This window comes from Mauremys mutica, chromosome 2 (assembly GCF_020497125.1).
Source record: "Mauremys mutica isolate MM-2020 ecotype Southern chromosome 2, ASM2049712v1, whole genome shotgun sequence".
Classification (NCBI taxonomy): Eukaryota; Metazoa; Chordata; order Testudines; family Geoemydidae; genus Mauremys; species Mauremys mutica.
Window position 1 is genome coordinate 231,064,272 of NC_059073.1, and position 13,146 is coordinate 231,077,417.

At 42.9% G+C, this 13,146-nt stretch overlaps 1 protein-coding gene across 3 annotated transcripts in view; it reads right to left on the minus strand.

The window, feature by feature from the left end:
- The window catches only part of TAX1BP1 (Tax1 binding protein 1), a 90,090-nt gene that overhangs the window by 34,416 nt on the left and 42,528 nt on the right, over nt 1-13,146 (minus strand). For all 3 annotated transcript variants that reach the window (XM_045008258.1, XM_045008257.1, XM_045008256.1), the window contains exons 6-8: nt 7,382-7,530; nt 7,162-7,252; nt 5,000-5,185 (exon numbers count right to left, since the gene is read on the minus strand). In XM_045008258.1, the coding sequence (XP_044864193.1) occupies nt 5,000-5,185; nt 7,162-7,252; nt 7,382-7,530 (426 nt within the window). The remainder of the gene's footprint in view (nt 1-4,999; nt 5,186-7,161; nt 7,253-7,381; nt 7,531-13,146) is intronic.

The window sequence follows — 13,146 nt, forward strand, 5'->3', positions numbered from 1 at the left end:
TGAAAGAAAAAAAAAATAAAACTTGCTGTTTGAATATAGTGCTTCCCATTGCCATGGTTATGGTTATGAGATCTGAACATTTCAAATAAAAAGCAAATTTCCCTGATAGCTCTAGCAAAGACATTATGAAGTATAGTAAGTAAAACAGTTACCTTTTCCGTAACTGGTGTTCTTCGAGATGCGTTGCTCATGTCCCTTCCATATTAGGTGTGTGCGCTTGCAACATGCACTGGTGCCACAAGTTTTTCCCTCAGCAGTATCCGTAGGGGACTGGCTCTGGTGCCCACATGGCACAGTAAAAGGGGCACCGCCGGCTCCCTGCCCTTAGTTCCTTGTCAGAAACACCGAGTAGTGGGGATGGAGGACAGGTTGCGGAATGGACATGAGCAACACATCTCAAAGAACACCAGTTATGGAAAGGTAACCTGTTGAATCTCTTCCGAACAGGTCTGCTCCTCCGGGTTCAGCTATGAAGCATCAACACTGAAAGGTGGAGGGAATCGAGGTTGGGGTGTAAGAGCCAACCGTGGTACTGTGACAGCAGGTCCAGTCGGTTGGGCAGGGGCCACTGACAGGCTCATGAGCCTGCCAAACCAGTGCTGGCAAGGCCACTACAGGTCGATCATGACAACCTGCACTTTGTCTTGACCTTTGCCACAACTCTGCTGATGAGTAGAATCGGAGGGAACGCGTACAGCAGGCTCCCTGATCACGACAGGAGGAAGTCATCAGAGAGGAAGCCCCTGCTGAGACCTTGCCGAGAACAAAACCGGTGGCACTTCCTGTTCTGTCTGGTAGCGAACAGGTCCACTTGGGGAGTTCCACACCTTTGGAACATCATGAAGGCTCCCTCTGGATGGAACGACCACTCATGCGGAGAGGAGAAGTCCCTACTGAGCTGGTTTGCCAGCGTATTCTTGACACCAGGAAGGTGACAAGCTTCCAGGTGAATTCGTGGCTAATGCAAAAGTCCCATAGACGGAGTGCCTCTTGACAAAGAGACAACAAGTGTTCCCCCTTGCCTGTTGATGTAGAACATTGAGGCTGTGTTGTCCGTCAGGACTCATACAACTTTGCCTGACAGGTGAGGCAGGAAGACTCCACACCCCAGCCGGACTGCTCTGAGTTCTCGGACGTTCATGTGTAACTTCGCCTCCTCCAGGGACCACATCCCATGTCTGGAGGTTACTGAGCTGCACACCCCAGACGTGGTCCGAGGTGTCTGACATCAACTCGATGGAGTGAGGGGGGTTATCGAACGGAACCCCCTCCAGGACTGTCCTGAGGTTGGTCCACCATCGCAGTGAGGTCAGTATCGCCAGGGGAATGGTAACGATTTTTTCCTGGGACTGGGAGTAGACCATCGCCAGCCATTGTTGAGGGGCCGCATCCAAAGCCTGGCACGGTGGACAACGTAAATGCACGCTGCCATGTGACCCAGCAGGTGCAGACCCAGCTGTAGTTAGGGGGAACATGGAGACTTCTGCAATGAGGTTCGTCAATGTGCGGAACCTTTCCAGCAGCAGGACCACTCTGGCGCAAGTCAAGTTGAGGACCACTCCGATGAACTCTATCCTCTGCACTGGCACTAACCATATACAACTATATTACAGGATTTCAAAGTTTGCAAGAACAGAGAACGAAATAATGCTAGCTGAAGAAGCAGACATTCCAGCACTGTCACTGGCAGCAAGGAGGAACTGAGGGTGTGGGGAGATGGCGGTGGCCCTTATACCACGCCATGTGGGTGCCACTGCCAGTCCCCTACCGATACTGCTAAGGAAAAAACTTCCAGCACCGCAGCATGTGGTGAGCGCACATACCTAATATGGAATGGATATAAGCAAGCACTCGAAGAAGAACTGACTTGTACACACGCGCCTCCTATTTTTTCCCTTATTTTATTGACTCAAATTGTGTACAATCATTTCTCATTAAAATGAGTTAAACGTATACTATATATGAACAATCTTTGTTTCAAAAATAGATGTCAATAAGTAATATTTTTACTTATTACTTTGCACACTACCTTTTAATTGCATTTCAAAGCTTACATTTTAAACACAATTAACATAACTTTAAAAACGTATTTTGTACTCTAACATTACAATAGTTCTGATAAGTAGAAACAGCTATCTACAGTTTCACAAACAGAATTCACTTGTATGGTAGAGAAGACTTTACATAAAAGCACTGGGTGACATCCTCTCTCTTGCGTGGGCCCTGTACACGCCCTGGTGAAGTGGTGAAGAGGTGCCCTAAGAGCCCCATATATGGCCAAAGGAGGATTCTTTTGGTGCAGGCACTGGGAAAGAGAGCCGTAAGGCTATCTTCCAAGGACCTGCTTCACGAGCCCTGGCATAGGAAGCGTGCCGGGATGGGACAACAACAGGACAGGGACAGAGTCACAGCACACAGTGCTGCAAAGTGCTGCAAAGATTCCAGGCAGCACTGCATACCACAGGGCAGCTCCAGGAGGTTGATGTAATTTAGACAAGACATGCCCTTTGACTGTGTTCTGGGTTGCACCCAATGTTTCATTATGTCAGATACTTGAATTTAGTCATAATTACATTCACCAAAGGTTAGAGTAGCCTAATATTCTCAAGTTTGTCCTTTTGGGGGAAAAAAATTATGTGACATTGAAAGTAACAGATTAGGTTGGATACTAAATACAATTTCAAGGAAATGTATGTACAAAAGCCACCCAGCATAAAAATATTTCAGTGGTAAATCTTTAGTTGCTGAAAAGAGCACCACTGAGTAGACCAGGATGGGCAAACTTTTTGGCCCGAAGGCCACATCTGGGTGGGGAAATTGCATGCAGGGCCATGAATGTAGGGCTGGGACAGGGGGTTGGGGTGCAGGAGGGAGTGCAGTGTGCAGGAAAGGGCTCAGGGCAGGGGGTTGGGGTGCAGTAGGTGTGCGGCACGGGGCTGGGGTGCAGGAGGGGTACCGAGTGTGGCAGGGGATTGGAGTGCAGGAGGGGTTCAGGGTGTGAGCTCCAGCCCAGTGCCGCTTACCTTGAGTGGCTCCCGGGTGGCAGCGGCACACAGTGGGGCTAAGGCAGGCTCCCCATTCCCAGCCAATGGGAGCTGCAGGGGGAGGTACCCACAGGCGAGGGCAGTGCATGGAGCCCTCTGCCCCCACTCTCCCCAGGGACATGGTGCCAGCCAATTTCGGGAGCACTGCGGGGCCCACAGCACCACAGGGGTGGCAATCCCGCGGGCTGGATCCAAAGCCCTGATGGGCCAGATCTGGCCCGCAGGCCATTGTTTGTCCACCCCTGGAGTAGTGGAAATAGGTGCTGAGGTGTGGAAATAGTAAGTGAGGGATGCTTGGGAAGATGTCGAGAGGCAGCTACTGAAGACAGTTTGGGCACACTTCAAAATGGCGACCACTACATGATGTTGGCCATTTGAAGTATCCAAAACCAGGGTTTTTTTTTAAATAAAAGCAGGAGTGGAATCTTACAAAGACTATTGTATTTTTTTAAATCATACACCTTGTTTGAATATGTTTTTAGATAGTTTACATTGTGCATATGAGCTTTTCATTCATACACTAATAAATAGGGTATAATTCCATCATTACAGAACTAAACTAAACTAGTGTCCAAAAGCCCCAACCAAGATTGTGGCTTCATTATACTAGATATTCTAGAACCACATGATCACTCCTTCTTTACCCCGTGGTATAGGTCAGATTAATTACTTACATCTCTGCAAATCTGTGGGACTTAGTAACACATAATAAAGAAATGTTAGGGAACCCTCAAGAAATGGCAGTAAGTGCTCAGCAAGTTTAACAAATGAAATATAGATACTGTTTTATCCATTCCTCGAACAAATACTTCTGAGGTAAAACACAGTAACTGTTTTATCAATATATTCAACAGCAAAACCATAAAGCAGTCAAAAGAAGGAAAATGAGAAATATCTAGTCTAAACTGCAGACAACATGCTCTCCTCTTTCTTCACTTGCTATTTCCATTGTCAACAGCACTACTTTCACATTTCCATTGAATACCATTCTCACAATCCTTGTCACTAGATTGCAAGTTTCTTTTCTTTCAAGATCCTGATGACTTCTTCAAAGAGAAGACTAACAAGACCAGTTGATTTGCCATCCTTGTCATATACCGCCCAAAATCCTCTCTATTGTGGTTCCTACCTTTTCTTCCCTGCTCTCAAGGTTAATTCTTCCTGAAAAAGTCTTGAAGCCAATTCTCTGCTCTCATCCTCGAGTTTTTTTCTGATCTTGCCCTCTTGTTTGATACCTTGTCCTCCCTTGGTCTTCATGTCACTGTTAAATCTTGTCAATGCATTATACTAATTGTTCCTTCAACATCTATTTTGGTGGATCCTCTTCCTCTCCCTCCACCCAACTCCATAAAGTGAGGGGTAGCTCAGTGGTTTCAGCACTGGCCTGCTAAACCCAGTGTTGTGAGTTCAATCCTTGAAGGGGCCATTTAGGGATCTGGGGCAAAAATCTGTCTGGGGATTGGTCCTGCTTTGAGCAGGGGGTTGGACTAGATGACCTCCTGAGGTCCCTTCCAACCCTGATATTCTATGATTCTAAGTCCTAACAGGGATACGACCTTGGCTCCCTTCTCTTCTGGTATTTTTATCTATTGACATGACAACTACCATCTCTGTGCTGACAACTCACAAATTAATTCTCCATGCCTGTGTCCCTCCATCTCTCCCTTCATTTTAGCCTCTCAGATATCTTCCCCCCTCCCCGATATTTTTCCCATCAACTCAAACTTAGCATGGCTAAAACTGAACTCATTTTGTTCCTAAACCCTCTCCCATTTTCTCATTTCTCTGTCTTTATTGAAAACTCCTCTATCCTCCCTGATAGTCAGGCATATATCCTGGAGGTGACCTTCAACTCCTCCCACTCCTTTGCTGAACACACATAACCTTAAATTAAAAACGATTTCAGCTTGTGAAGTACATTTTCAAATTGGGCCAATTATATCAGTACCGCTTACCTTGTTTGAGGAGGAAAGCAAGAAAGCTCTCTTCAGGTTTTCTTTTTCAGCTATACATAGCTGTAACTTGCCAACCTCCTCTTTGTAATGGGATATCATATTTTCTTTGTTTGCATCCAAATTCTTTAATGTATGGACCTCTTTTACTAGCTTGGTGTTTTCTATTTCTGTATTCTTCAAGTGTATCTGTAATGATACTCAAAAGTGTCAAACTCATCTTTTCCAATTAAATCACAGGAATCAGTCACATTATAAAGACCATTGTGTATCTCAAATCAAAGAATAACTTCTTACCTGTTCATTTAAACGTTTTCTAAGTCCTCCTATATCAGGCTTGACTATCAGTTTCCAGCAGATAGAGATACTAATCAAAAACTTGATAATGTCACTATCCTTATATTAAAAGCTTTCTGACTGCTACTTTCTAGCTGTACCATCCAATACCAGCTTTGCTATACTAGTAGAGACCACAGCCTTGTTCTAAGAATAGAACAAGCATAATAATTCTGAAAACTAACACAGTGGCTCTCAAACTTTCCAGACTACTGTACCCCTTTCAGGAACCTATACCCCTTTCACCTCACTTAAACTACTTGGTCACAAAATCAGACATAAGAATATACAAGTGTCACAGCACACTAAGGGTATGGCTACATTAGTGCTTCAAAGCGCTGCCGCGGCAGCGCTTTGAAGCGCTAAGTGTAGTCAAAGCCCCAGCGCTGGGAGAGAGCTCTCCCAGCGCTGTCCGTACTCCCGCTCCCTGTGGGGAATAACGGACAGCGCTGGGGCTTTGACTACACTGGCGCTTTGTAGCGCCGCAATTTGCAGCGCTGCAGAGGGTGTTTTTTCACACCCTGCTGCAGCGCTGCAAATTTACAAGTGTAGCCATAGTCAAAGAAAAATTGCTTACTTTCTCGTTTCCACCACATAATTATAAAATAAGTCAATTGGAATACATATATTGTACTTACTTTTCAGTGTATAATATATAAAGCCATATAAACAAGTCATTGTCTGTATGAAGTTTTAGTTTATACTGACTTTGCTAGTGATTTTTATGTAGCCTATTGTTAAACTAGGCCAATATCTAAATGAGTTGACATACCCCCTGGAAGACCTCTGCGTACCCCCGGGGTACGCATATCCCTGGTTGAGAACCACTGGGCTAACACTTTCCTGACCAGGATAGGATGTCTAGACAGGTATAAAATGATTTGGGGAAATTACAGAGAGGCATTACTCTTCTAACATCCTCCTCTTATACCAGTCTAGTCAAATGGGACTGCAACAGCAGTACCCAGTATCAGAGACAATGGGTGGGACTACCTGGAAAGGGCAGTCAGCTACAACCAAGTAATATTTGAAGATGCCACTATACCCAATATGTAATGGCTAGTAAATAAGTGTTACAAATCCCATGCATGTGCCCAATGCAGGTCTAGAAGTCTCCCATTTGCTCTGACCGCTCACAAGGAAAACACTGTGGTTATGGAATGTGCCTTGATGTTTACAAGAGACTTAAGGACTAGGCTTTTCCAGTATTGTCTCTAATACAAAGAGCTGCTCCTTGGATGCAGACATGTTTTCAGGCACACCCTATTTTTTTTTTTTAAAGCTATGTAGATACCGTAAAGATGTGAATGTTCTAACATCTCATCCAGACAACTGCTTCTAAGAGGAGAAGATAAAGAATGATCGCCTTAAGTAAGCCCTAGTACAAGCTAGCAGAGACATTTCTGAAGTACCACTGTATCTACCTTCTCAAATCAATTTGTCTGAGGTAGTACAATAGATTGATATAAAAAGAAATACATATTCATAGTAACCTGGATGGCTCCAGAAGCTCACTTTGACTAGTTAGAAGGGTTTGGAATTTTACCATTGAAGCCTTGTCTACAACAGAAAGGGTTTACAAGTATAGCTCGACTGGCTAAACCACCTAGTGGAGATGCAGTTTGAACTCTTTTGCTAGTACGATCATTGGGTCTCCACTGATCCAGTATGCCTCTAGAGACCCTTCCATATCTTGTGCCAAATTCTGATTTTTTTCCCATCCATTTTTATCCAAGAGTATTCAGTTTATCACATCTCTCTCTAAAATGTCATTAGTCTTATTCTAAGTCATCTAGCTTAAGGACATACAGCTGGAAAGAATATGTTACCTTGTAAAGTTCCTTCTCGTCCTTTTCAGTCTTTAACTGACATTCAAGTTGTTCTCTCTCAAAGACGACTTTCTTCAATTTGTCTTTCAGACTAGGGAATGGATTGATTGATATTAATGTAGTAATTCATTCAAATGTTACATTTCTTCTCAATTATGAGTGCATAAACACCAAAAGTAACACTAAAATAAAACAGTCTTGCAAGAAGATGGCCAAATACCTGTCTAACTCAGTTTCTTTTGCAATAGCTTTCTGAGTAACAGTCATGATATCTTCTTCAAGTTGGAGAACTTTCGAAGTAGTCTCATCATACTTTTTCTTTAGTTCTTCATTTTCAATTTTAAGAGTTTCTGATGCTTGAAGATTATCCTTTTAAAATATATATATACATACATAGATATAATTTATGATAAGGAATACATTTAGAAACACATTTTCAAATAGTTTAGAGGGTCAATTGCTATACTTTTAAAGCTGACTCTACTCTAAACAACTTCCTTATTACACTCATTAATGCATTTTTAAAATATAATTTTCCACTTTAAAACAAAACACTATTTATTATAAATTCTAAACTAACTAAATTGTGCATACGTACAACCTACTTTCATACTGTAGCACACTTGTTCAACTAAGGAAACATGGGATGTAAATCAATTGTTTTTTGGTCATGTTACATCTTTCCAGCTCTCGGTATTTTAAAAAAAGCAATACTTATGTCTCTAAAATGGAAACATACTTGCAAAAAGAAGATTCAGTTTTAAAGATTTAATGCAAATTGGGGTCTTGAGAATACCTGTCTTCATATAAGTGTAACTAACCAACTCACCAGAAGGGAAAGAAATTTTATCGGGTTCTCTTACTGAATATACTTTTAACTACATTTAACAGGATGAAACAGAAGGGACTTAAAGACTTAATATCACACTGTAGAACAGACTGTACTAACACAGAGATGGGCTGGATGGTCCCAAAAGGTTTTTCCAGTTCTAATTTCTTACATCTCTAATGTTGTATCTTTTCATATAAATGTATATATTTATAAGCCTGTTCCCAACTACATACAGAAAATAGGTGTATTTACTTAACACACACATATAAATCCACACAAGGGATTAAAGATTAAGCAGAGATCGAAAAGGGGAAAAAAGGTGAACAACTAGAGCCCTGCGCAGATACAAAAAATGTGTATCTGCATCTGATCCGCAAAAATTGTCTGCAGATATCCGTAGATTTGCGGGTCTCTACTTATCATGGCCAGGGTGAGGCTCTGAGCCCCACTCCGGAGCCCAGTTGCGGAGTGCCACACTGGCAGCTATGGGGAGCCCACACAGTGTCACAGACCTTCCACCTGTCCTCAGCCGGGCGGGGACACTGCCGGGGACTGCTGTCACCCCCTCCCCAGCAGCTCCACAGTGGCCTAGCGGGGAAGAGGTGACCTGTGGAGCTGCCTGGGGCCCCCACCCAGGGCAGGTGGAGGGTCCGCCGCAGCTCCCCACAGCTGCCCATCCGGCTCTTACCATGGCCGGGCTGTGACTCCAAGCCCCATCTCACCCACCCTGGCTGGCTCAGGGAGAGCCACACTGGCAGCAGTGAGGAACCTAGGTCCTTCCACCTGCCCTGGGCAGGAGGCCTGGGGGGCAGGGACACAGGCCCGGGGCTGCTTAGAACCCAGGCTCCCCACAGCTGCCAGCATGGGTCTCCCCGACCCAGCTCCGGCGGAGGGGCTTGGAGCCGCAGCCCGGCCACTATGTTCTACCTCTTTACAATCATTACCAGTAATAAAGATTCTGGAAACTAAGTTACCTGGCAATGATGTTTATGATGCCTATGGCTAAAACGAATCCAGCTCATTCTCCCATGACTGTCAGTTTTACTACTGACAACATCTTAGAACTATGTTTTTGTCAGTCAAGCAAGCAGATACAACTTTGGAAGACATGTAAAATAATTCTTTATCATACTTAAAATATACGTTAAAAAAAGATATTTGCACCAGCAAATCCAAAAATAAAACCCAGGGTTTATCATAAAAACTAAAACATAACCTCACTGGTATCAACAGCCACTACAATTATTTCTTTAATTTCTAAGAAAAAATACAGAAGTAGGAAACAAGTGAATCCATCTAAATTAACTATGAAGACAACGTACATTTGCTTTCAACAAAATCTTAAAACGTTTATATTGTGCATAAATCTGAGATATTTAAAAAACAGATTTAAGGCTTAATCCTGCAAACACCCATGTGAAATAACATTGTTCACATAATTAGCTCCACTAGCTTCAATGAGATTACTCAGATGTGTAATGTTTGCAGGAAGGAGTCTATGGACACTACTATAAATATACACACAAAAAAGCCCCATATTGATTTTGTAGCACATGTTATAGTTTACTTTAGGACACATTAATTCTGTCATTTCACAGAAAACTGTCATTTGATCATGGCTATTCTCATAAATACATATTTGAAATAAAATGCAAGAATTTCATTTATCTGTACTACTTAAGAATGTCTGCAAATTAGTCCTTCCACCAAATTAAATCAACAATTTGTCTAAATTAATCAGTTTAAAAAATAAGTAAGGCAAGATCAATTAAAACATTTACAGGTAATCAGTTTTCTCCTCATAAGAACATTGACAGCACTTAAGGAAGAAATCCCTGGTGTCAAAATAAGTAACTCTAGGGGTTATTTGTTACAGTTTTAAAACTTTTTTTTTTAATAAAGATGTCTACCCACAAAAGGTTCAAATTTTAAAAATGTGCATGTTATCAAAAATCATATAGTTTGGGTAAAAAACAGGCACAGAAAATATTTTAAAATGCTCAGTTTTTGTACTTTACGCAGATCTGATCTGGGCACTTGCAATGCAGACTGAACACACTGCTTTAGTAACAAAGTGCTCCCTGTCATTTTCCACCCAGAGGAGCACTTCTAGTAAAGCAGGTAGGGAAGCTAACTCAAATGAATATTTGATATTTGAATACGACTTTTAAATTAATAATGTTATTGTGCAGATCACTGCTGTAGAACCTGGATTTATGCAGATACCTGTTCGAGGAATAAATCACATTAATATAAAAACCTCTTCAAAAACAGCTAAATGAATTTTTAAGACCTGTTGAAAGAACAAATGTATTAAAAATCAATAAATCTGCCTATGTTCCAGTTTATATCAGTGTTATATATACACTGAAACGTTTTCCAAAAGTTTACAAGACCAAAGAAAAAGCAGGTTAAAGGAACAGATTTACTGTACACCAAGGTTATACATTTAGCAAGCTACTGTAAGATCTGTCACCACTGCAATGTTAGAACATTGTTCACTAGTCCTATCTGGCCACGAGAGGGAGACAAATAACTGCTTAAGATTCAGAATTGCAGTATCTTTGCTCTGTACAGTCAACTCAAAATTACAAAATCTCTGTTTATGAGACTTTTAGTGGTGGCACAGACTGTCAAAAGAGCAACTGAAATTAAGGCTGACACTTTAACTAGAACATGCTCCTTGTGCCCATGCAGAGCAATATTAAGCCTAAGAATATCAGGCAACCAAATGTAATGGGAGAGAACTAAGCACAACAAAATGGAAAGTTAAATGATGAAAGTTAATGACAGAAAGGCAGATATAATATACCAATAAATACCCCAGACCAAAATGACACAGTAAAGATGATCTTATCTAAGGACCTGAAGATCTCATACATAGTTACCAGAAGGGCTATCAGGGTTCTTTAGAGCATTGAGGCTTTTCTACCAGTTTCCCATGCACGGAAGAATCCCATGCACTGCTACAGACTAGGGACCAAGTGGCTAGGCAGCAGTTCTGCAGAAAAGGACATAGGGGTTACAGTGGACGAGAAGCTCACCTCAGTCCCTGGAAAAATCATGGAGCAGGTCCTCAAGGAATCAATTCTGAAGCACTTAGAGGAGAGGAAAGTGATCAGGAACAGTCAGCATGGATTCACCAAGGGCAAGTCATACCTGACTAATCTAATTGCCTTGTATAACGAGATAACTGGCTCTGTGGATGAGGGGAAAGCAGTGGATGTGCTATTCCTTGACTTTAGCAAAGCTGTTGATACGGTCTCCCACAGTATTCTTGCTGGCAAGTTAAAGTAATATGGGCTGGATAAATGGACTATAAGGTGGAGAGAAAGCTGGCTAGATCATCGGGCTCAACGGGTAGTGATCAATGGCTCCATGTCTAGCTGGCAGATGGTATCAAGTGGAGTGCCACAAGGGTTGGTCTTGGGGCCGGTTTTGTTCAATATCTTCATTAATGATCTAGAGAATGGTGTGGACTGCACCCTCAGCAAGTCTGCAGATGACACTAAACTGGGAGGAGTGGTAGATATGCTGGAGGGTAGGGATAGAATAGAGAAGGACCTAGACAAATTAGAGGATTGGGCCAAAAGAAACCTGATGAGGTTCAATAAGGACAAGTGCAGAGTCCTGCACTTAGGAAGGAAAAATCCCATGCACTGCTACAGACTAGGGACCAAATGGCTAGGCAGCAGTTCTGCAGAAAAGGACCTAGGGGTTACAGTGGATGAGAAGCTGGATATGAGTCAACAGTGTGCCCTTGTTGCCAAGAAGGCTAACGGCATTTTGGGCCGTGTAAGTTGGGGCATTGCCAGCAGAACGAGGGACATGATCATTCCACTCTATTCAACACTGGTGAGGCCTCATCTGGAGTACTGTGTCCAGTTTTGGGCTCCACACTACAAGAAGGATTGGGAAAAATTGGAAGGAGTCCAGTGGAGGGCAACAAAAATGATTAAGGGGCTGGAGCACATGACTTATGAAGAGAGGCTGAGGGAACTGGGATTGTTTAGTCTGCAGAAGAGAAGAATGAGGGGGGATTTGATAGCTGCTTTCAACTACCTGAAAGGAGGGTCCAAAAAGGATGGATCTAGACTATTCTCAGTCGTAGCAGATGACAGAACAAGGAGTAATTGTCTCAAGTTGCAGTGGGGGAGGTTTAGGTTGGATACTGGGGAAAACTTTTTCAATGGGAGGGTGGTGAAGCACTGGAATGGGTTACCTAGGGAGGAGGTGGAATCTCCTTCCTTAGAGGTTTTTAAGGTCAGGCTTGACAAAGCCCTTGCTGGGATGATTTAGTTGGGGATTCGTCCTGCTCTGAGCAGGCGGTTGGACTAGATGACCTCCTGAGGTCCCTTCCAACCCTGATATTCTATGATTCCCACTGAGTCTTTTCTGCTATGATTAAAAATGGTTTGCACAGCTTTGGAACAGGAACATTCTAGGATTGTTGCCCATCCAAGTACCAAGCTGTGAGATGAAGAACATCCAAGGTGGGATGCCTGACCCTGCCATTCTCTTGGGTCAAGAGAACCAGAAGGTCTGGATACTGGTAGGTGAACAGAATGACGTTTGTGGTAGACTTAGAAACCAGAAATATCTGGGCCATTTGGGGGGAGGAGGGGATGAGGATACCTGTGCCTTATCTAGTAAAATCTTCCTCACAAACCAAGACAGCAGTGGAATGGGAAGGCATAGCTCAAGTGATCTATCCACTGCACTAGGAGTGTATCACCTTTGTCTTTAAGCTCCCCAGAGCAGTACAATAGCAGAGCATCAGGACAGTCCATGAGCTCTCCTGGACCAGTACATATTGCACTTCCTGTTTGCCTGGGAGGCAAACTGGTTACAGTGGGGGTTCCCCATGAAGTGAAGATGCTGTTTACCACTGAATCATGAAACTCTCAATCAGATCGGTGGTGAAATGCCTGCTGAGGCTGTCCAGCAGTGAATTCTGGGCACCCAGGAGGTACATTCCTGATAGGATAGGATATGATTCCAGATACACCATTTCCATAAGTTGACTGCCTCTATACACAAATGGATCTCACCCATCCCTGCTTATTTATAAAGAATACAGTTATGCTGTCTGACACTATCAGAAGATGCGGAGATTGTATGAGTAGTAGGAATGTTTTGCAAGGATCTCTACT